Below are 21,892 nucleotides of genomic sequence, written 5' to 3' on the forward strand. Positions count from 1 at the left end.
CCAGCTTGGATTTACAAGGCTGACAATGACTACTGAACAAACAATAACTCAAACTATGAATTATGAAAGAGCTGCAGCATCTGAAATTGACCACAATGAACATTTGAAAGATAAACAGTACCACAGTGCTTCAGTTTCAGCTTCAGAATTTGTCATGTCTGTTATGTATTGTGATTGTCTCTGTCAACTCACCATATATTTTTTATTAATACTTTTTTTTTTTTTTTTTTTTTTAAATTTTTAGCAATTACTCGAAATTTCAGGCAACCCCATTTGAATTCCAGGCGACCCCATGTGGGGTCCCAACCCCAAGGTTGAAAAACACTGCAATAACCTCTGTTTAAATCCCGTTCAGTGTGTGTCATTTTTCAACTAATCTCTAACCTAATTACCCTGTCTAACCTGAAAATGTAAGTGTTTCCATGCAGGTGTAGTCAGTGAATGCAGCACGATACGGACAGTGATGGAGATGAGCTGCAGTGACCTGAACATTACACAAACTATTTCAGGGTCATGTTAGATAGTACACGTACATTCAGTTAATCTGCTCTGCTAAATATCATCTATATCATTACATTCATGCTCTGTGTAGGATGTTTCCATCCTCAGTATAGTGTGCTGTTAATTATCCCACTTGTAGATTTGCTGCCTCAGAGGATGAAATTATAGAAATGGAGGCACATCATACAGAACAGATAACACCTTCTCTGTGCTGACACTGCTGGGTGACATTTTTTTTCTTTATTCCATTCTTCTTTGTGTTAAATGCAGATCTTGGTTTTTGGGAAAAATGTTTTAAAGAGAAGTTGACAAAATGTTCAGTTTGGAGAATTGTGAATTGCTTTGTGCTGGGCTGAAACAGCTTATATTGTGCTTTTTATGATGGTCTTTGTCATTACACGTGTTCCGTGTAGGAGGTTAAAGTAATGTCAGCAATGTATTTGTCACACTTGTAGATTTCCTGCCCTGGTGGATGAAATCCTGGAAATGGAGAACTATCATCTAGAGCTGCTGAAGCTGCTGGGTAAGATATTTTGTCTTTATTACTGAAAAGCTTTTTTGAGGTCAGTGAATACTCCATCTGTGGGATGTTTTTGATCTATTGGTGATTTCCTCTTTTAAGTTTATTAATGTCAGGGAAGTTGCTCAGTTTGGTCTGAATCTGTATTGACTTTCAGTGAATAGTTTATGTTTATGTGTGAATTTGTTCAACAGTTTAGGCTGCTGAGTTGTTTTTCTAGAAATTTGGAACATTGAGGTAGTTTGTGAAATGGTGGTTATTCCGATTTATAAAGAGACTTAAATTTGCAACTTTGATATGTGCAACCCTATTGTCATATTAAATAAATACTGAGTGAACAGATGAACGCTGAAACACAAAATATAGTTAGTATAGTTGCAGTTTTATTTTCTGCCAGACAAATGTTCATCCATTTGTCATCCCATCTTTTCTTCCATATTCAGAGAAAACCCAGAGAAATCTTTAATCCATGATTAGTCTAGTAGCTCACGTTGTCTGCCATGCATTTCTTGATGTTCCGCATGAAGTAAAGTCAGATACAATAGCCCAGTGGTTCCCAACCTTTTTTGGCTCATGACCAATTTTAACATCACAAATTTCTGGTGATGCCAGACATTCAAAACAGAGACTTTTTTTTTGTTTTGCTAAAATGTTTTTTTTTTTGATCATGTAATAGTTTACTGTACTATGTTGCAAATAAACATTAATTTTAGACAGCATTTAGTCTATATAGTGTATATTATTATGGATGGAGGCAGAAAAGCCAGGTGTAGATTACTGCACAAAGTGAGAATTTTGTTTTCCTTGGTCAGGATATGTACAGTCAGGCCAGCTTAGATTTACAAGGCTGACAATTAATACTGAACAAACAAGAAGTCAAACTATGAATTATGAAAGAGCTGCATCTGAAACCGACCACAATGAACATTTGACAGATAAACAGTACCACAGTGCTTCAGTTTCAGCTTCACAGTTTGTCATGTCTTGTAAAGATTGTGATTGTCTCTGTCAACTCACCATATATTTTTTATTAGTACTTTTTTTTTGTTTGTTTGTTTGTTTTTTTATCAAGTACTAGAAGTTTCAGGTGACCCCCAGGTGGAAAAACACTGCAATAACTCCACACTAAACCTTTTTGTTTTCCTATGAGGTGGCATTTGATGTTGGAATAAAGGATCGAAATGCATTAAAAACACCTCAGGAAATTGTTAGGAACATTAGTAATTATCTAGAGAACTTTTAAAACCAAATTTAAAGATGGGTCCAGAATGGCCATTTTTGGAGCATGTATGTGTCTCCATTTGGCCACTAGAGGTGCCGACGAGTATTGGAATACACAATTGAAATTACCCGATGAACAGTTTTTAACCAATAAAACATTTTTTAACCAAATTTGATGATGTATCAGACAGAAAAAAAAACATCGATAGAAATAGATTCTTATTTAAAGTACTAATGTCGGTGACTTTTTGCTCAACATTTCTGTTTATGCTGATGATTTTCACACACATGCCCTTAAAAAGTGCATTCAAGTACACTGTCACACCCACAGTGTTTATGGGTTTTGACTGTTTTTTGGCTGTAGTAAACAACAGTAAATACTATTATGTTCATATCGAAGTCCTACGGTACATGGTTTACACTTTACAAATATTGATGATGGTGTCACAAGAAAGAAGAAAACATGAACTTCTGATGCAATCCCTGGTGTAAAATTGAAAGCTTTCTGATACCTTAAAAGTAATAAAAATATAGCTATAACATCTCAAAATGTACTTATTTTGAACATGACATACATAATTTTGAATTTATTGTTAATCTGATCATTTTATTTGGAAAATTTCACATACATAAAAGCAAATATGCCAAAATACGCCCAAATTTTAAAGTCTTTTTTTTACCGAATTTGATAAATATATTAAATGACTGGAATTTATCATTGACAAAAAAAAGCACAAACACTCAGAAAATTTATAAAGAATTCTTTAAACTGGAATGAAGTTACTCTGATTTTTTTTTTAAATTTTTTTTAGATCTTTATATTTTAAAGGTTCCATATTATGCTATTTTTCAGTCACATCATATAGGTCTCAGAAGCCCAAAAACATAGTATTTAAGTTTGTTCGCCCCAAAATCATTCTTTTGATCGGAGTTTCAGCGGTCGAAAAAGTCACTCTCACCAGCCCTCCTCAGAACAGGCTGTTTCTGGGCCTGCTTCCGGGTATGCAAATGAACGCATCTGTCCATGCCCACTCCCCCTCCCCCCTCTGGGAGAGGACGCGGCTTACGCTAGCGGTACTACGTGCTAATGAGTCTTATCTGTTCTGAATACACAAGTCACCTGTCTGAGGGGCCGTTTACACGGCGTAGGATTCAGTCGACTCCGGGAAGATTTCATTGCGAATTAGCCTTCTGTTAACATGGAAATGGTGCCTAGAGTGCCTGAATCCGGAAACTTTTGATACCAGGGTCCAGGGTGGAATGTTATCGATACGCTTCGCATTTCAGCTCCATGTTAATGTGAGTCGGAGCATTCCGGGGTAAAATATGACGTCACCGCATGCACGCGCAGCCAAGAACTGCTAGTTAACCCACTCCAGGCCAGTTGGTGGCGGTAATGCGCCTCCAAGCTGGTTTGCCAGCCTCTATGACACAATAAAGCTGCAGAAAAAGAAGGAACAACCACAACAACAATGGCCAGTTTCAGAACAACATACATGCTGCTAACTGTGCTCAGCTTGTCTGTCCAGACAAAGAAGTCCTGCATCTTTGGACGACCACTCGCCATTGTTTGTAAATAGTGTTGTCCGCCTCTTCTTCTTCTTCACCTCATTTAAAGGCTGTCTAAACCGGAAATCGTTTGTGCGCAGGCGCGTGTTTTACCGCCACTGTTTCACTACAGCTCTACATCGCCAGCTACTGGTCTGGCATGGCCATTACAGCGTATTCAGCCGTCCTCGCGGACTCATGTTAACGCAGATCGTTATCATAGCGGCTTCGTCTTAACGCGGAATGATTTTATAACGCAAAGGAGAAATCTTTGCGGAGTGTTGCCGTGTAAACGTACCCTGAAATGCCCCTCTCTCGTCTACAATACACATGTCTCAGACAGAACGTCTTTCCAAACACTGGCTTTCTTTGCCTTGAGGCGTGATTGAGCCCCGACGGAAAACGGCGGTGTTGTGTCGGGTTCGTGGACCTGACACGGAAAGACGCCTGCCGCCACTAATGCAGGCAGCTACTAACAAGCTTGATGCTAACTCTACTGATGCCAACCACCAAAGGCCCGTGTTCAAAGTAGTTCTGTTGAATGTCTCTTGATATTATCAGCTCTTGCATGTTAACGGGGACGCAAACGTTAGCAGCAGTAACCGAGCTATGTTAGCTGCCATGCTAACGTTAGACATACACATCAACAACCACCAGCTTATCCATAATGTAGGGTTATGCAGTAAAGATACAAAAAAATAAGAACTTACATCTCCCACACTTGTACTTGGGTCACGAAGCGTTGGTACTGCGTCCTTCTTGATTCGGAGTCTTTGTGCTAAGCCGGAGCTGTATGGGCCCATGTTCGAAAAACACTCCTCCGTGAAATGCCGGGCACACACATACAAGCGTTTGGGAATGTTGTTTGGTACATGACCATCACAGATATAATCCAGCCACTTTTTTCAGAGAGGCTCGGAAGTGGGGAGCAAAAATAAACTTTTGTGTTGGTGTGTGCAGCCAACAACACCACAACATGCGTGTCCCGCCTTCACCATGTTTGTTGTCCAAGAGGTACTATGCCAGGGTGGGGCTCACCTTTTCATGCAGAGTGGGGGCACAATCAGGGGGAGGAGTTAAATCCGCTTATTTCGTCATAAGCGGACCCAACTCAAACTCGGCCGTTTGAGCAGGCATTTTCACAGAATGTGGTGTAGCAAGGCAAGGAGGAAACAGACAGTTTTCAAATTCGAACCTCATAATGAGGCTAAAGCAACACACACTACTATAAGAAAACTTTCACAAAGTGAGATTTGCATAATATGGGACCTTTAAGTTACTATTATTATAATTATTTGTCTTTTCTTCTTTGTGTCTGTAAGCCTTTGCATTATGTTAATTTATTTGTTTGGAGGAGTTTTCTTTCTGACATCTTGATGTTTGTTCAAAAATTTTCAATGTTTTGTATTCATGTATGTTTTCAGTAAAGTTGGGGAGGGGGGTCTGGCACAATGTCTTATCTTTGATTTTTGGTGAGATATCAGATTATTTGAACAACATCAGGAGCCAAAAAGGCTGGGATCCACTGTTTTAATCTTTATCGATATGTTGTATTTTAAAAGGTTACTGTATTGACAGTGGAGTGTTGTGGAATAGAAGTATAAAGCTCTTGAGTAAAGACAGTATATGAGTAAAAGTACGTACCTCCACCACTGTCCCGTTACATGACAAAGATTTAAAGAAACATTTAATTTGTGGGACTTAATTGAATTAACAAATAAGTTCAGTTTTATATTATGAATATGAAATGACACATGCCTGCCACTGTCAACTGAAGGTAAATGTATTTTATTATTCACAGTAAAGATATTCAAATAATACAAATATTGTGGTACAATCAAATGAGCTATACATAAAAATAATCAATTAGATGTGCAGTGTAGAAAAAAATGCTGCCTGGCATAAAACATATGTGATTGAACAAATGATTCTGAATATTAACATGAAAGACCAAATGATTCCATTCAAACTGAAAAATGTGATATAAAGTGGTTGCAAGTGTTTTACACACTTAAGGAAAGCAGCTTTCAGTGAATCTCATGTCTTTAAATTTTAAGAACTCAGTGAAGAATTGTAACAAAAACTATTAAACAAAGTGAGAGAAAAAAAAAACAGACACAATTTTGACACATATGACAAATGTCGCTCTAACAAAGCGAAGCGTGTTTTAAAGATTAGGTTCTGGGTTTAGAGTCAGAATTAGAAAAGTTTAGAATCTATTTCAGTTGTTGGATTTGGTTCCACGTCTAAAGGTTTCACTGTTAAATCCAAAACTTACCAAGTGTATTTTTCTCATTTCTTGTCAAAATATCTCATCACACTTAAAATAAGACAATGACCTAAAGAGTAACTTGTAAGTGAGATATAAGAAATTATTTTTAGACAATAGATCTTGAAAATCTTATTTCAAGAAATCTTACCAAGATAATTTTCACTTGTTCTGCTGGCATATTTTTTTGCTTAATTCAAGATTTTTTTTTTTTTTGCTTAATTCAAGATTTTTTTTTTTTTTTGCTTACTTCAGTTTGTGTGTTAAAGTGTGATGAGGTATTTTGACTCGAAATGAGAAAAATACACTTGGTAAGATTTGAATTATTGCAGTGTTTCAGCCGTCACAGGAAAGTGTGGAACACACGAGTCTTCAGACTTTTGGTTCGAGGTACGTTCCTTGCAGAATACTTGATCACTTTGTACAGGTTTGAACCAGTTCCCAGACCAGAAAAGGGGGACTTTTGCGCAGACCGCTGGTTCCCGTGAAGGTTCCAGAAGGAGGTGGAGCAGCGTTGGAACACCTCGATGTTGACGGCATACTGACCGGGCGCCCACTGACACACACGCACCAGTGTCACAGACGAAGCAAACCCACAGGTGTGAGGAGAGATGCCGTGAAACACCAACTCCCCCGGCCTCACAGACACCCCCCTCTCCCACACCATCCCCGTCTCCTCTGCTATGGCCATTCCACTGAGGTTACACAGGGCCTGAAGGCAGACCTCCTCCAGGGCCTCCCGCTCTGAAAAACGGAGCAGGATGGCGACAAGGCGAGGCACCACACCACGACGGAGCAACTGCTCCTGTAACTTAGCTGAAAAGACAGAAGAAAGGGAAGTTATTTTACTCTGCTATACCATCCAAATGTAAACAGCAGAGTTTACACAAAACTTTTACTGATAAATAAATACTTCACTTATATAACACAAATTTCCAAATGGTGGAAAATCTTCAAAATATGAATAAAACTAGATGCAATAATTTGCAAATCTCACAAACCTGTATTTTATTCATATTTTTCAGAACAGGGGTGTCAAAGATACGGCCCACCGGCCAAAACCAACCTGCTAATGGTTCCAGTGCAGGTTCATGTTTTGAAAAGCAGCCCAATTTAATCTGAAATGGGTCGAACCAGTAAAATAATGTCATAATAACCAATAAATAATGACAACTGCAAATTGTTCTCATTGTTTTAGAGTAAAAAAAATAAAATTACATGAATATGTTCACATTTACAAACTATCCTTTCACAAAGGTGAATAAACTGAACAAACATGAACAACCTGAAATGTCATCTGAGAAATAAGCACAATTTTAACAATATTATGGGTGTTTGTAAATGTTTTGCACCTTTGTAGATCCAATGCGATCTGTAAGTTGAGATGCTCATGTATAAGCTGAGACATAATATTGTGCCATTTGCACTGATGGGAATATTCATACATTAGACATGAAATCGCCCCCTTTTTATGCAAATCAACCTTCCTGTAAAAACACCTGCTAAAGACAGGCAATTTGAGGGGTTTTAAATGTTGTTTTCCTTAAAAGCCAATCTGGGAATGGCGAGGACAGCCAGGTAAAATGAGACATGACATGAATTGTGGAAACATCTTATTTAATGTTACAAATTATACCATATGTGCCAAGTCAATTTTTGATATTTGTATGTGGAAATGTTGCATATTTAACCTTTCATCTGCTCATGCTCAGTGCAGTTATTTTCTTATGCAAAAACACATTTTGTTGTACTTACGGCTGTCATATGTCATGTGTGAGATGGCCCGCGCAGAGTGAAGTAACAGTTCTTGATCTGCACTCGTCAGCACAGACAGCAGAGCAGTAACCAAACCCGAATCAACGAACCCTTTACGAACCATAGCTGAAGAGAAAATAATGTCATAAAAAAGTCAGCAAACTCTATCTATCTATCTATCTATCTATCTATCTATCTATCTATCTATCTATCTATCTATCTATCTATCTTTGGCAAAATTGACTCACTACTCCCTCTACTGGTCAAATACATTCACAGTAACACGTCAACAAAGGTCTGTGAAAAAAAAAAAAAATCACTTCATATCTCTGCAATAAAATACTCTGAAATCTTTGACATATCGTAACTTGTCATTTTGAATACACAAATGATACTTGTAGGTAACATTTTTAATCCCATCCATCCATCCTTCAATCCTTCCATCCATCCATCCCCTACTGGTGAACAGGCTAACAGCTAGCTTGTAGCTAGGTTGTTTCAAGATAGTTACCCCCTGCTGGTGACCAAGTGGAAAACAATCTAGTTTTCTGATAAATCCAAGTGAGTAACAAGTGTAATTGCAGTGCCATATATTACCTAAGGTACAAAGAAAATAAACTACAATATTATTTTTTGTTTCAGGTTCTCTTTAAGGTTCAGCTCATAAAAAAAAAAAAACAAAAAAACAAACAAAAACCTCTGGATCGTATTGGATAAGATCATCATGTTTGTAGTGTTGTCAACGTATTGACCAATTAGACTAAAAGTGTTTTATACAGAATTTGCCTCTGAGATGTGCAGATGAAATGTAAAGAAGCATAAAATGGTAAATTCCATCATGAGGACAGATGATAGACTAACACAGCAAACATTTTTGTTGTATCATACACAGTCCACCCACACTACCATGATGATCGATTGGTCAAATCAACTGGGATTGATGAATGGGTTTAGATTTTCTATGTGATGTTAGGGCAGATATGTTGTTTTGACACTGACGGGGACACATTTAAGTTATATCTATCTATCTATCTATCTATCTATCTATCTATCTATCTATCTATCTATCTATCTATCTATCTATCTATCTGTCTGTCTGTCTGTCTGTCTATCTCATTTATGTAACTTACATTCCTTGGCGAGCTCGGCTACTAGTTTTGCAGTGAGGATGGTGAGAGGCCCTCTGCTCCTCAGTGACAGGGCCAGGATCGGTAGAATTCCACTGATCACCACCTGCTCAGGAGCGCCTTTCTCTGGACACAAGTGGAATTACATGTATAAACACAAAGCTCCCAATATGCCCCTACAAACATGAATATTTTACTGGAATATACTCACATAAAATCTCTCTATACAACCAAAACCAAAAAGAACATTTGTTGGAAGATGACATGACCAGCATGAGTTAAAAAATTCCCTTTATTTATAAACCAAATTGAATCATTGGTGCTAAATTCAGTACTTCTGCGTGTCTCTGTGAACTCTCTGGTCCTCCTTTACCTCATCTGCCTCTCTATCCCCTGTTACTCTCCTGCTGAGAGACACAAATACAGCTTAACGTCTAACCAGGACTCACAACTGTCACAGACTACACCTGATCCCTTTGCATCCTGCCAACCCACAGCTCCACAACCACAGTGGATGTGGCTACGGGTTTTATCATTCGGAATGAGGAGCTATTATCATAAAGCTGCCACTGCCCTGAAATGTATGCTGGTTTAAGGTACAGCAGTTTGAAAATATATAAATATGTAAAGTGTACATGATAGAAGAGCTGTCAAGACTTTGCAATTCAAATGATGTCACATGAAAGTCTAATGATGACTGTAGAAACACAGAAAACACTCTCTAATGTAAAACTATATTGAAAGACAGGAATCCATGTGTAGTTTACAGAGCTGTTTAAGGATGGGTTAGCGTTAAATGGTCTTCAATAATAAATGAGTTGTCCCAGTTTATATGAGGATACAGAAGGACTCACTCCTCTCCTTTATGCTGATCAGCACAGTATTGAGGTGTGGTTTAAGCTCATCTTCAATCAGCTCTATGCCGAGGACTCGGATGGCACCCAGGGCATTGTTCAGATTATCTGTGGAAAAAGAGAAAAAAGGGAGTTTCAACATCGACTGAGGATGCTACAGTAGACACATAACAGCATAGAAACTATTAATGCATAGTTTCAAGAGAAAATAAATATAGAGAATACAAAAGTAAAGAACCTTTCCTACCTCAGACTATAGTATAAATGTCAAACTCATTTTAGTTCAGGGGCCACATACAGCCCAATTTGATCTCAAGTGGGTTGGACCAGTAAAATAATAGTATAATACAGTGTTTTTCAACTTTGGGGTCAGGACCCTACGTGGGGTTGCCTGAAATTTCTAGTGATTGATTTAAAAAACAAACAAACAAAAAAAAAACGTACTAATAAAAAATATATGGTGAGTTGAGAGAGACAATCACAATACATAAAAGACATGGCAATATTCCACAACTGTTTATGTAAGTTTTCTTTAATCACCTCATTAATGCTTATTGGTGTTTAACCCTGTAAAGCCTGAACCATTAAATCATTGACAGAAAATTCCAGTTCTTTGAAACTGGAGCCTTTATTGGTCCTTCTGAACAACCAAAAGAATTTTTTTTTCAATTATCAATTTCTGTGTATGAGTTTCAATTTCATATCATATTTGATACATCAGGTCTCAATGCTCAAATATTATTATTTTTGAACAAACAAAAACATGTCTAACAAACTGGTAATTCCTTTTCAAAATTGGCAAAGTTCTGCCTCCTTCCTCATTAATGACAATCTTGTAGTGTCACTGGAAAGACCTCTGGTGAACGAATTCCTCCCCCCCTGGAGGACTGTCTGTGTATTGCATGTATCTAATTATATACATCAGGTTTTTAGAGAAAAAAATATCACACTGATCATGTAAAGGGCTTCAAAACTCATGTATCAAATATGATATGTTTAGCGTTATAGGGTTAATAAGGATGTTGCTGTACGTTTAATTATCATCATGACATGCTTTGTGAAGTATAGGCCTCATGTAGTAAAGTCAGAAGAATAAAGATTCTCATTTAATTAAATGTATTACAGATATTAAGCGAAAATGACTCATCTCATAGTCATGTCATGCTTATGGCATTAGATTCATGGTGCAGTAAATGCCTCAGTCAAGGACTCTGCCACAGTAAAAAGCCATTTCCTGCTCAGATATTCCCAGCTGGTTTGAGCAAACATTGAACGTCCCAGTTGCCAGCTGAATTCTCCTCTGAAGGGCCCTTAAACTATAGCCCATATGCCAGAATTTAGTTTAATAACCTTGTAATCTACACCTCAGAAAAAAAGACTGAAAAACAGTTAAGTGAAGACATGACGATAATTACAGATTAATAAGGTTCCCATGGCATTTTCAACATTTCTGGTTATGCTCAAAGTCAGATCACATCACTCTAAATTAAACTTTATTATGTTACATACTTGTGCACATAATTGTATTCTTCCAAGTTGTAGTTTGTTTCCATTATCTTTAATATGAGATGTAAAATAAATTAAGCGTGTAATCCATCATAATGAACACCAAGTCTGTATTAATTTATTGTAGTGTTACATGATTGTTATGCTCTAGGGAGGTGTTGACTTTTCTCTTCAGTGCTTAAATTAAATTATACAACAGTGATTAAAACAGAAAGGAAAAAATGAGACCTACAGTTGACTGTTATGGATTACACTACTGATTTTTACTTCCTTGTGGCATTTTGTTTCCTTTTTCTCCCTCCAGTTGATTCACATGGTCTGTAATCTTTCAAAGTAATATGCAAGCAAACAACCAGACTATAAACAAATTTGTAAAAAAAAAAAAAAAAAAAAAAAAAGAAATGAATATATATATATATATATATATATATATATATATATATATATATATATATATATATATATATATATATATATATATATATATATATATATATATATATATATATATATATATATATATATATATATATATAAAATTCATTTCTTTCTTTTATATATATAGATATAGATATATACACTGTATATCTGTTGAATATTATGTTAGTTGCTAGCAAGAAAGTAATCACTAGAAAATGGATGACTGACAACTTACCCACATTACAAGACTGGATAGAACATGCTAAAGAAAATTCCCAGATGAAGAAACTCACATTTGCATTGAGACAAGAACACAACAAATTTGAGGCATGCTGGAAACCATGGATGGACTTTATGAACACTAAAAAGGAACAAAACATGACACCCACTGTTGTTCAGCTACTATATTACTGTTGTTTTTATTATTACCCCGTCCCAAAGGGGAGGCAAGGGGAATTGTTTTGTGTTTGGTTTGTTTGTTAACACTGTAGCAGGAAAACTTTGCTTGAATTCATACCAAATTGGGTTTATAGATTACCAGTGACCCAGAATAGATGTCAATAGATTTTGGGAAAAATAGATCAAAGTTTCAGTTTTTTATGAATTTTTAAAATCTTTTCTTCCCCCCATTTACTTATAATGGGCGGAATTTCAAATGTCTATAAAACATCAATTTTGTTTCAATTTACTTCAAACTTGGCACATGTATAGAGGCAGTAGATATGCTGACATCACCACATGCATAGACATGATGACATCAGCTGGATCGCTGCCAAAATAAGTTACAATATGTGTGAGGGGCGGGGTTTGTTGTGCCTGACACTTCTTTATTTTTTTTTTGTCACGGTTATGTTGTTAAAAAAAAAAAAAAAAGGGGGGGGGTAAGAAAACAAGAAGTGAAGACATTGGAGATATACACAGGACAATAAATGTACAGATAGATTATTATGTTCTTTTCAGAAAAGAAATATAGATGTAATAGAAGTAAAATGTTATATGTGCATGTGAATGCATAACATGTAAATTCTCCATTACAAAATCAAATAAAAACTTGAATATAAAAAGTAATATGCTGAGCACCAATATATAGCTTTTACCCGTAATTTTCCAGTTGTACTCACCGTTGGGTGTGTAGGGCTGCAGCTGACTGGATCTGCGTCTGTCCTTGTGCAGGCGTGCATAGGTGTGTGAGGCCGATACATTGGGGTGTCCCATTTTGCTGTGTCCTGTCATCTGGTAGTGAAATTCTCTCAGGCTGACATCTTCATATAAAACAAACTGCACTTGTTAACGTTAGTCCTCATTTTCAATTCCTGACCACATTTCTTTCCCATCTTGGGGGTGAGGAGGGGTCATCAGTGGACAAAATAAACCTACTTCTTCCAACTTGAGTCACAGAAGCACACACTTTCTTCTCACTCTATTTGATCATAAAAAACATACCAATAAGTACTACTTTGTGTAGTCTGTTTTCCCTGTGCTCCATCTGGCCGTGTCTCCTCTCAGGGTTAATACAGAGCAAATCCTCAGTAAAGCCCTTCTCGCCCTCCCTCCCTCTGCGTTCGAGCCTGTGTGTTTATGTGCGCTGAGATAAGGAATTAGCACTTGGCTGACTCTGCTGAGTGTATTACTACTAGCTGAAAATCTCCCACAATGCCTTTCAGCTTTTAGAAAATCCAAGCCAGAATAACACTGACAGGTAAGCATCTGGCACCTGTTTTTGTACCCTTTAAGTTTTACTGTTACTCCTCACTTACGATAAATCATTTCAGATCCCTTCCAGTCATGTGAAAAGGCATCCAATGACACTCCGCGTCAAAAATAATATTCTTCTGATGCGGTTTGTACATAAAAAGTTCATTGACCTGAGTAAAATTTAACACAGTATCTAATCTGAGGATGAAAAAATAGACTTTTTGCTTTCTTTAAAGTCCAATTTCAGTGTATGAGTTGTGACAGGTTTAGGTTTCGATAACACATTTAATTAAAGCGGAAAAGAAAAGAGTCAACCTTTGCCGACATATTATTCTACGTGAATTCATAGTGAAGCTCCAGGACTTAAGTGCACTTCAGCTTTCAAGTCAAGGGGACCAATAACAATCTTGTTCCATTTGTGATGTTAAAAAAAAGGAAATAGCACAATCAGTTTAGTCATTAAAGTAAACTTTCTAAATTTACTCAGTGTTGGGGTCTCAGTAAAAATAAAACACAATGACAGATTTTTCACCTGTAATTCTAAAAAAATAAAGAAAACAAAGACACCACAAACCCTGCCTAGTAGAAACATAATCTAGTTATTATTCAATAGTATTTTTCCTACATGTTGGTGTGCACATGAAAAGCAGTTTCTCAGGAAAACAATACGTACACTAATGGGGAAGGTGTCTGCTCACTGAAAATATACAATGAAAAAATAAAATGTCTTGATTTACAACAAAATACAACTCTGTGTAGGTAGACTACAGGATGTGTCGCTGTGTGTTACTTGTGTGAGCTCATAAAAGTCACTTACAATTCACATAGAGCCTGTGCGACACATTTAAGTTCCCATTTGACCGTATAATAACACTTTATATTAAGGAACTCATATTCAACATCAATTGGTTACTTATTATCCTCCATCTTAGTATCACACTGGCTCCTTATTAGTCATTATAAAGCAGTTATTCATGCCCTATTCTGTTGAAACGTATTCTACAACTACTGTCAGAAACAAATAGAAACTATTACAAATGAATTACAGTCTTAATATATAGTAAAGGCCTGATACACTAGTAGAGCCAAAAGAACACTCTTTCTCAAATTATGAGATGACTCACATACAACAACTTCTCTACTTAACTATATAAGTATTGTTCTCTAATGACTAAGAGCCAACATGTTAATAATATGGATGTAAATACTCTAAAAGTGAATGGTGAATATGCATTATCCTTAGTATAAAGTATTCCTGAATGTACAGTAACCTTTATTGGTTCTTCAGAGCTGTTGCAAAACCTCAATTTTAGTCCTGAGCATGATCCTTTCACGTGACCAGTCATTTAAACATTTCCTGTAGAACTGAGTCCACTAGAAACAGTCTCATATCCAACAGAGACCAATGTGAGGACGTTGCTCTCCACATCGTCTGCTTTGCACGGCTCTGCTTGCGTTTCTGCAGGAACGGCGGCTCCAGCTTCTGCTCGCACTTTCTTCCTCCCTCGGCCTCGTCCCTTAGCCTTTGAGATGATCTTCCCATGTTCTTTGACTATACCGGGTGCCTTTGGAATCTTCTCGCTGTCCGTGGTACGTGATTTGCGGTGGCGCCTGCGGATGCGCCTCATCGGTAAAGCAGAGTCAGTTGGATCTGAAGCTGCAGCGCCTGACAGGATGCGAATCTGCTGTTCAATCACCATGATAATCATATCCAATGCTACATCCAGCATACCCAGTCCAAGGCCATGAGTGACGTTATCGAACGCACCACTGTTGACAGGATCCTTAAAACATTTTCTCATATCTTCAAGGTGGTTTCTAAAAAAAAAAAAAAAAGAGGGTGTATGATGTTAATCCTCTGTTTACACAACATTCTTTAATCTCTATTATACAAAGGGTTTCTGCAAAATTAAAGTTACGATTTTATCAAAGTACAATTTGTATAATTTGTGTGTGTGTGTGTGGGGGGGGGTATTTACCAGTTGTTGCAAAGCTGTCAAATGGTGGAAACTTGTACAATGTGCTTTATTTTGCCATGAACCCCAATTTATTGCAAAGAAAATGGTAGCCTCAATGTATCTTTAAACTCCCCAGACACCCTTGACAAAACATTTTAATGAAGTATATTTATGTTGTTACACAACTAATTAATCAACTCCTATTTTTTGTTTTTGATAAATTGTTTTGTTTTTTTCCAAGTTAATTTGGTAGATTTTAAGAAGGCACCAGGGTTAGCTTCAGTTTTGGAAATAAGTAAATGTAATTTGGAATGGCATAATGGACATGTTTCAGTCTGAAGAAGTTAAATGTCTTATTTTATGTCTGTATTTTTGTGTTGCATCTTAAAGATACAATGTGTAAAAGTGATGTGCCAATCATGATAAGCACACTAGCAGTTATCAGCACATATTTCAGTGTGGTAGCATGATGAACTAAACACAGCTGTGTAGCAAAACAACTGATCACAGCAGCGTCAAGCATTACTCCAATCTAATGCAAACCATGGAAATATATCCATGGCTCTAACCCAAACAGAACTGCAAAAGCTTTTTCTTTACCAGCCTCCTTTAGCTGAATATAAAACATGTACAATACAGTATAATCGCTTTACATCTTTGACATCCCATCAAAACTGTTATTTTTGTTCATATTTGAATGTTTTAAAGTGGAAACATTACAGATTATTCCTTTAAGCCCTTTACAAAGTTATTTAAGACCCTAGAGTTACTGTGCTAAGGCCAGACTTTGTTGATGCTCCCAATGTAAACGCAAAAAATACAGAGTGATGGCAGCTATTTGCTTGTGGCTTTTTTTTTTTTTTTTTTTTTTTACTTGTGGCTTTTAACAGCAGCTTTATGTTTTTACCAGTTTCCATGCATCTGTTACTGCCTTCATACACAATAATCCTCATTTGAGCTTTTTTTTTGCATAAGGAGGAGCACTAGGTGTGACACCCAATCAGCTTTTAAGACCTGTCAAAATCATACACAAGCCATTTTAAGGGAAAAATGATTGACTACGGCTTTTTAAGAACTGGCAGAAACCCTGACCCATAAATAAAACATGCTTGGCAACATATCACAGTACATACATACTTTGTTTCAATAATTTTGGACCAGTGTTGAACTGTATTTATCTCTGGAATGAGTTGTTTTGCCATGTTGCTGTAGTCAATGTAGTCATGGGAGAAATCCTTCATATCATCACACAAAGCCCTGGTGTCACCTGGAAGATACACCAAACCAGCATTAAAACACGGCTATTGACACTTTTTGTTTTTTTAATTGTGCAAATTCAAACACATTACTCTATACGTTACCTTCAGTGAGTTTGGAGAAGGATGAGGATACAGAGGTAGTTGTGCTTGGTGTGAGGCCCAGGACATTCAAAGACTCTAGAAGAGTTTTCTTGCTGGCTGGACCTCTGCTAACCCTAGTGTAGGCTGCCAAAGACCGCAGGGACATCTTCTCGGGGGCCTCAAGGCGCCGTTTAATTTCCTCATATGAGATGAGATACTTCCCTAAAATGAACAACATGACAGTAATTTAAAACCTGAATCCAAAACTGAACTTGCTTATTATTAAATTTATTTAAAGCTATACCGTATGATGTGTCATTTTTACACTTTTCTTTTGTCATCTTAAAATGCTCCCAATAAGCGTGTGTCAAACTAAAATGGAAAAGAAATCCACCAGGTATTGAAACTTAAAAATGTTTAATTCTCATATATTGCTCATATTTCTGACAGAAGTCTGACAAATCGTTTTATTCGGTCCGAATGAAATAATTGGCCAAGCCTGGCTGAGCCTCCTGTCAATCATCTGTTATTGCCAACTCGCACGGCACAGTGTGCACGCCCATCACCTGGGCACCTCATCGCCCAGGTGATGAGGTGCAGTGAAGACAATGACCCAGCGCTGCACAGACCAGACCCTTAAATACCGGGTCTACTGATGAAACAGCCCAGCAGGTGGATGATGTTGTGTCTGATTACTGAGGGAGGGGTCGGTGGACATGCCAAAGTGGACTGGACCTCTGCCTCCACTCCCGTCTCCACCTCTGCTTCCACCGCGCGTATCAGGTGAGAGGAGGGGAGTGTCAGAGCTCAGGCAGGGGGAAGTGGGTGGGGCTTTGGAGGGAGGCGGGTAGTTCATGTTCAAATTTTTACTAAGTGCTGTGTGAAAAGCCACATCGGTAGGTATAGATTTAACATTGCTTTCAATCTTTAGGAGTATTAATCTAAAAGCATCTACTTACGAGCTTTGGATCCTTTCATATTGGGGTCGAGGAGTGACGACACCTCTGCAAATGGCATCTGTGTTGTGGATTCTGCAGCTGAATTTGTACTTGAGTTCTGAAGAGGGTCCTGATTCTGGGACATGTCCTCTGTAGGGACTGGAGGAGGAGGAACCTGCATCTGTGGTGGCATATGAGGCTGCATGGTGTGCATTTCCACCTCGTTGTGGTCGAGTGTGGCCTGTCCTTGTGTTTGAGGGAGTATCATAGTATTTTCAGCTAAATCTTGGAGCCCGATGTCTCCCTGTCCCACAGTACCAGTTTGCTCTGAGGCCACCTGAAAGATGCTCATGACTGGTTTGACCACAGTGAACACCATGTTTCCCTGGGCATCCAGACCCACCATCCGAGCAGATGGGTCCATCTCTTCACTGGCCCTGACACTGTATCCCTTTAGCTAAGTAAGGGCGTTGAAGAGGCTTTAATTATCAGATCAGGTTTCCCCAGAGGCCCATGTAGTGTTATAGTACACCCCTCTGGTCTTAAAAGGTTATGGTTTAAAACTGAACAGATAAAAAGAAAAGGTAAACTGACCCTCTATTGTCTACAGAAAACATCCCATGCTGAGACTGTGACCAGTTTTCACTTCATCGTCACACATGATGGTAGCCGCAGTTTGACTCTAGAGGAGGAACAGATAGACTGTGGTTAGGTTTAAAATTTTAACCCATGCCATTCACAATTCACACAATTTCAACCCAATTTACATTGATAAAATGAACATTTAAAAGGGGCAAGTGCACTGTGTACATATAAAATGGAAGTACCTCTCTTCTAATGATAAATGTACAAAGAGCTACAGTATGAATGAATATTTTCTCCTAATTCTCTAATTCTTGACAATATAAAAATAAAATATCCCCTTATATAGCCTATGTAGAGTATGACTTGCAGTTCAAAGCATCTCTGTAGCATCACAGAGGATCATTTATAATGATGACACATTGCATTTTTATCAAGAAATTGCAGCTCCTGCAATTTAAATAATGCACTTGGTCATATTGCAATTTCAGTATCATGTCTTTCACTCTGATTGAGGTATTACTGTGACCTCTCTAAAGTCCATGTTCTTCCAATCCACTGATGGTTTTACCTTGAAGAGTACTCATGAGTACTCCACATGAGTACTCGTGAGTACACCACACAGAAGGCACATATATACTTCAAGTCCTCTCCACTGATACTACTTCAAACTTGCCTTTCATCTGTCAGATTATGTTTTACATATAGTGGATACATACAGTACTGTACAAATGCCTTATGCCACTGTTGCATTATTGTTTTCAGGGTTTTAAATAGCATACATATTTATTAAACAAGAAAATACATGCACAACAACCAAACCAACCAAAAACGGAACGAAATGGCCCCTACAGATCAGCCTTTTGTGTGAGCTCTATTTATGTTACATAAAGTTTTGTCAATTATTAGAAACACTTGACATAAATTGAATGAAAACTGGTGTAAAACATATTAGCGCAGGAAAGCCTGAAATGCACAGCAATAACGGTTAATTCTCTAGTCACATCCCACTTTTATCCACTGCAAATCCATCCATTAAGTCCAACTGGTCCAGAACTCAGCTGCTTGCATCATTGCCAGAACCCATCCATACATCACCCTGGTCCTCAGCTTCATTAGCTCCTAGTTCATCCCCACACTGTCTCCATGATTCTATTTTCACATTCAAAGCCCTTCATAACCTTGGCCCTCCTTACCTCTCCAATCTTCTTGAATCTTACACTGTCTCCCATACACTCTCCTCTCCATGTGCCCATCATGGGACTCAAGAGCCCTTCAGCCACTCACCTCTGGAATACTCCCCAAGACATCCACACACTATGAACTCTATTCCTATTTTCTAATCTTACCTCCAATCTTACTTTCAAACTTGCCTATCCAATATAACCCACTCAGTACTGTAACTTTTATTACCCCGCCTCCAAAAAGGGAGGCAAGGAGTTTTGTTTTTGGTTTGGTTTGTTTCTTTAACATTCTAGCAGCAAATTGGATTTATAGATTGGATTTATATATTGCCACTGACCCAGAATAGATCTCATTACATTTTGGGATCAGTAGGTCAAAGTTTACATTTTTTATGATTTTTTTTATTCCCCCCATTTACTTATAATGGGCGAAATTTCAAATGTCTGTAGCACCAAAACTATTGATTGAATTCATACCAAACTGGGGTTATAGATTGCCAGTGACCCAAAATACATGTGATTAAAAGCAAGTCAAAGTTCAGATTTTTATGAATTTTTAAAATCTCTTTCTTCTCCCATTTACTTATAATGGCTGAAATTTCACGTCTACAAAAACAGTTTTGTTTTAATTTACTTCAAACTTGGCACATATATAGAGGCAATTGATATGCTGACATCAGCACAGGCATAGACATGATGACATCAAGTGATGCTACAATACATGCGTGGGGTGGTGTTTGTTGTACCTGGCACCACTTGTTTTATTTTTTCTCCATTCTCTTAAGTGTAATCATAAAGTAGGCTATACTTTATGTATGTTATTGTTGTATTGTTTTATTGCTCTTCTCTCATTTTCTGTATCTGTGTCAGTGTTTTAGAAGGCATCTTGAAATAAAATTAATAACTATTATCATTAATTTTTAGAGTGTCTACAAATTGAGGTCACACGAAATACCTGATATTCCTTATAAATTGTTTTTTCATACAATACATGTAATATTCCACTTGTATCTTGATAGAGTCAGAAATGCATATGATCACTATAACTTGGTACAACAATTAATGCACAATACTGTAGCTATGTGTACAGGTTTTTAAATACATGACATCAACTGGACCTCTATCCATCCTAGTAGATTCACTCCATCCTCTGGCAGAAGCCTCTAAGGACTGCATGTTGTCATACTCAACACAAAAATCCCAGGACCGAGGGTGTAATATTGTACAGTGTGCAAAGCCCCTTGATGGATACTGAATTACTGAAATAAAATAAATTGGATTCATACATGGCTTTGTAAAGGAATGAATGAGATGATATAAATGTACGTCTCCAAAAACATCTACATCCTGTTTGTCCACAGTGCAGCACTCCTGAGATTGGACACACAGAAGGACGACAGGTTTCCATTTTGGCCTAAATAGTTAAACTCTTTACAAAATGAATGAAAACTAGTAAGTAAACAAATGTCCAACTTTTTTGTTAGTGTTAACTGAAGATGCGCGCGACGTAACTGACGCTCGCGCTTGCCTAATATCTGCCTAGCCGGTCTAGTTAGCTTAATTCAATATAAAAATGTAAAAGTTTAGAAAATATGAAGTCCAACAAGTTTCTTCTGTCCACCTGCCACTTTATAAATAATCCAGTAATACATCAGTAGGAGTACAGGAGCAGAGGAAGCGTTAAATGACTTGTTGACGCATAATAACATCATTGCACTTTTAACGTACAACATTCATCATGGCTGCCAGGAGCAGACGCCGCTACGGTTTTGTATGTGTGTGTCAAGCAGGCCCGATTAATTATAGGAAAACCGGTAAAAGCAGCAGCGGTTCGGAACAGGACACGCCGAATTCAAACGCTAACCTTTGTGGATGCAACTAGTGACGGCTGTCCCACTCACCAGTTTGGCGTCTGTTTTTTTCCTAAAACGACACTGATCCTAGAACGGTCCGCGTCGGAGTCAGCGACATTTTCCCTTCCTCTCTGCTGTTTCATCGGCGGGTTGCAAATCAGCTGTACGTGCACTACCGCCCGAGAGCCGCAATCCTGCTGGCGATTGGCCAACTAAGACGTCAATCATATTATGAGTGCCCAGTGATTGGACAGAGAATTTATCAGTAAAGTAACATAGGCGGTACTTCCGACTCCTTTTCGCTCATTCACAGACCAATATTTATTAGTTTGCTTTACTTGAGGCAGTAAATGGAAGTTATGACAAAGAATTACACATTTTTACAGTGAATGTGAATGAATGTGTTGTCATATTTCGTGTAATTCATAAAATGCAGCTTTTATTTTATGATAGTCTACTAAATTATGGGTTCAACCTCATATAATAACTACTGAGGCTGGTACATACATTATATACAAGGCCTCTATTCTTTATTAATATCTAGTTGGAGAATTTAACACAGCATAACGTCACCGCCTATTAAATTGACTTATCTTACAAATAAAAACGTTTAATGTTAAA

The 21,892-nt window shown here is 37.6% G+C and overlaps 2 protein-coding genes across 4 annotated transcripts; both read right to left on the bottom strand.

Annotated features, from left to right (window-relative positions):
• Nucleotides 1-5,559: 5,559 nt before the first annotated feature.
• LOC115410070 (rap1 GTPase-GDP dissociation stimulator 1) lies at nucleotides 5,560-13,225 on the bottom strand. The gene is made up of 6 exons (XM_030121490.1): nucleotides 12,843-13,225; nucleotides 9,796-9,903; nucleotides 8,945-9,067; nucleotides 7,815-7,940; nucleotides 6,398-6,875; nucleotides 5,560-6,048 (listed from the first exon to the last, which is right to left on the bottom strand). Exons 1-5 carry the CDS (start codon nucleotides 12,952-12,954, stop codon nucleotides 6,403-6,405), a joined length of 942 nt encoding a protein of 313 aa, XP_029977350.1. The 5' UTR covers nucleotides 12,955-13,225; the 3' UTR covers nucleotides 5,560-6,048; nucleotides 6,398-6,402.
• A 653-nt stretch (nucleotides 13,226-13,878) lies between these two features.
• LOC115410069 (uncharacterized) lies at nucleotides 13,879-21,413 on the bottom strand. Of its 3 annotated transcripts, XM_030121487.1 has the most exons (6): nucleotides 21,320-21,404; nucleotides 19,431-19,523; nucleotides 17,674-18,334; nucleotides 16,736-16,936; nucleotides 16,512-16,641; nucleotides 13,879-15,234 (listed from the first exon to the last, which is right to left on the bottom strand). In XM_030121487.1, the coding sequence occupies exons 3-6, from the start codon at nucleotides 18,074-18,076 to the stop codon at nucleotides 14,763-14,765; spliced, it is 1,206 nt and encodes a 401-aa protein (XP_029977347.1). In that variant the 5' UTR covers nucleotides 18,077-18,334; nucleotides 19,431-19,523; nucleotides 21,320-21,404; the 3' UTR covers nucleotides 13,879-14,762. The 3 variants fall into 3 exon arrangements, with proteins under 3 accessions (XP_029977347.1, XP_029977346.1, XP_029977348.1); XM_030121486.1 differs by lacking the exon at nucleotides 19,431-19,523 and having other exon boundaries at nucleotides 21,320-21,413; XM_030121488.1 differs by lacking the exon at nucleotides 19,431-19,523 and having other exon boundaries at nucleotides 21,283-21,404.
• Nucleotides 21,414-21,892: the final 479 nt, after the last annotated feature.

This window comes from Sphaeramia orbicularis, chromosome 19 (assembly GCF_902148855.1).
Source record: "Sphaeramia orbicularis chromosome 19, fSphaOr1.1, whole genome shotgun sequence".
In the NCBI taxonomy this organism is placed as follows: Eukaryota; Metazoa; Chordata; class Actinopteri; order Kurtiformes; family Apogonidae; genus Sphaeramia; species Sphaeramia orbicularis.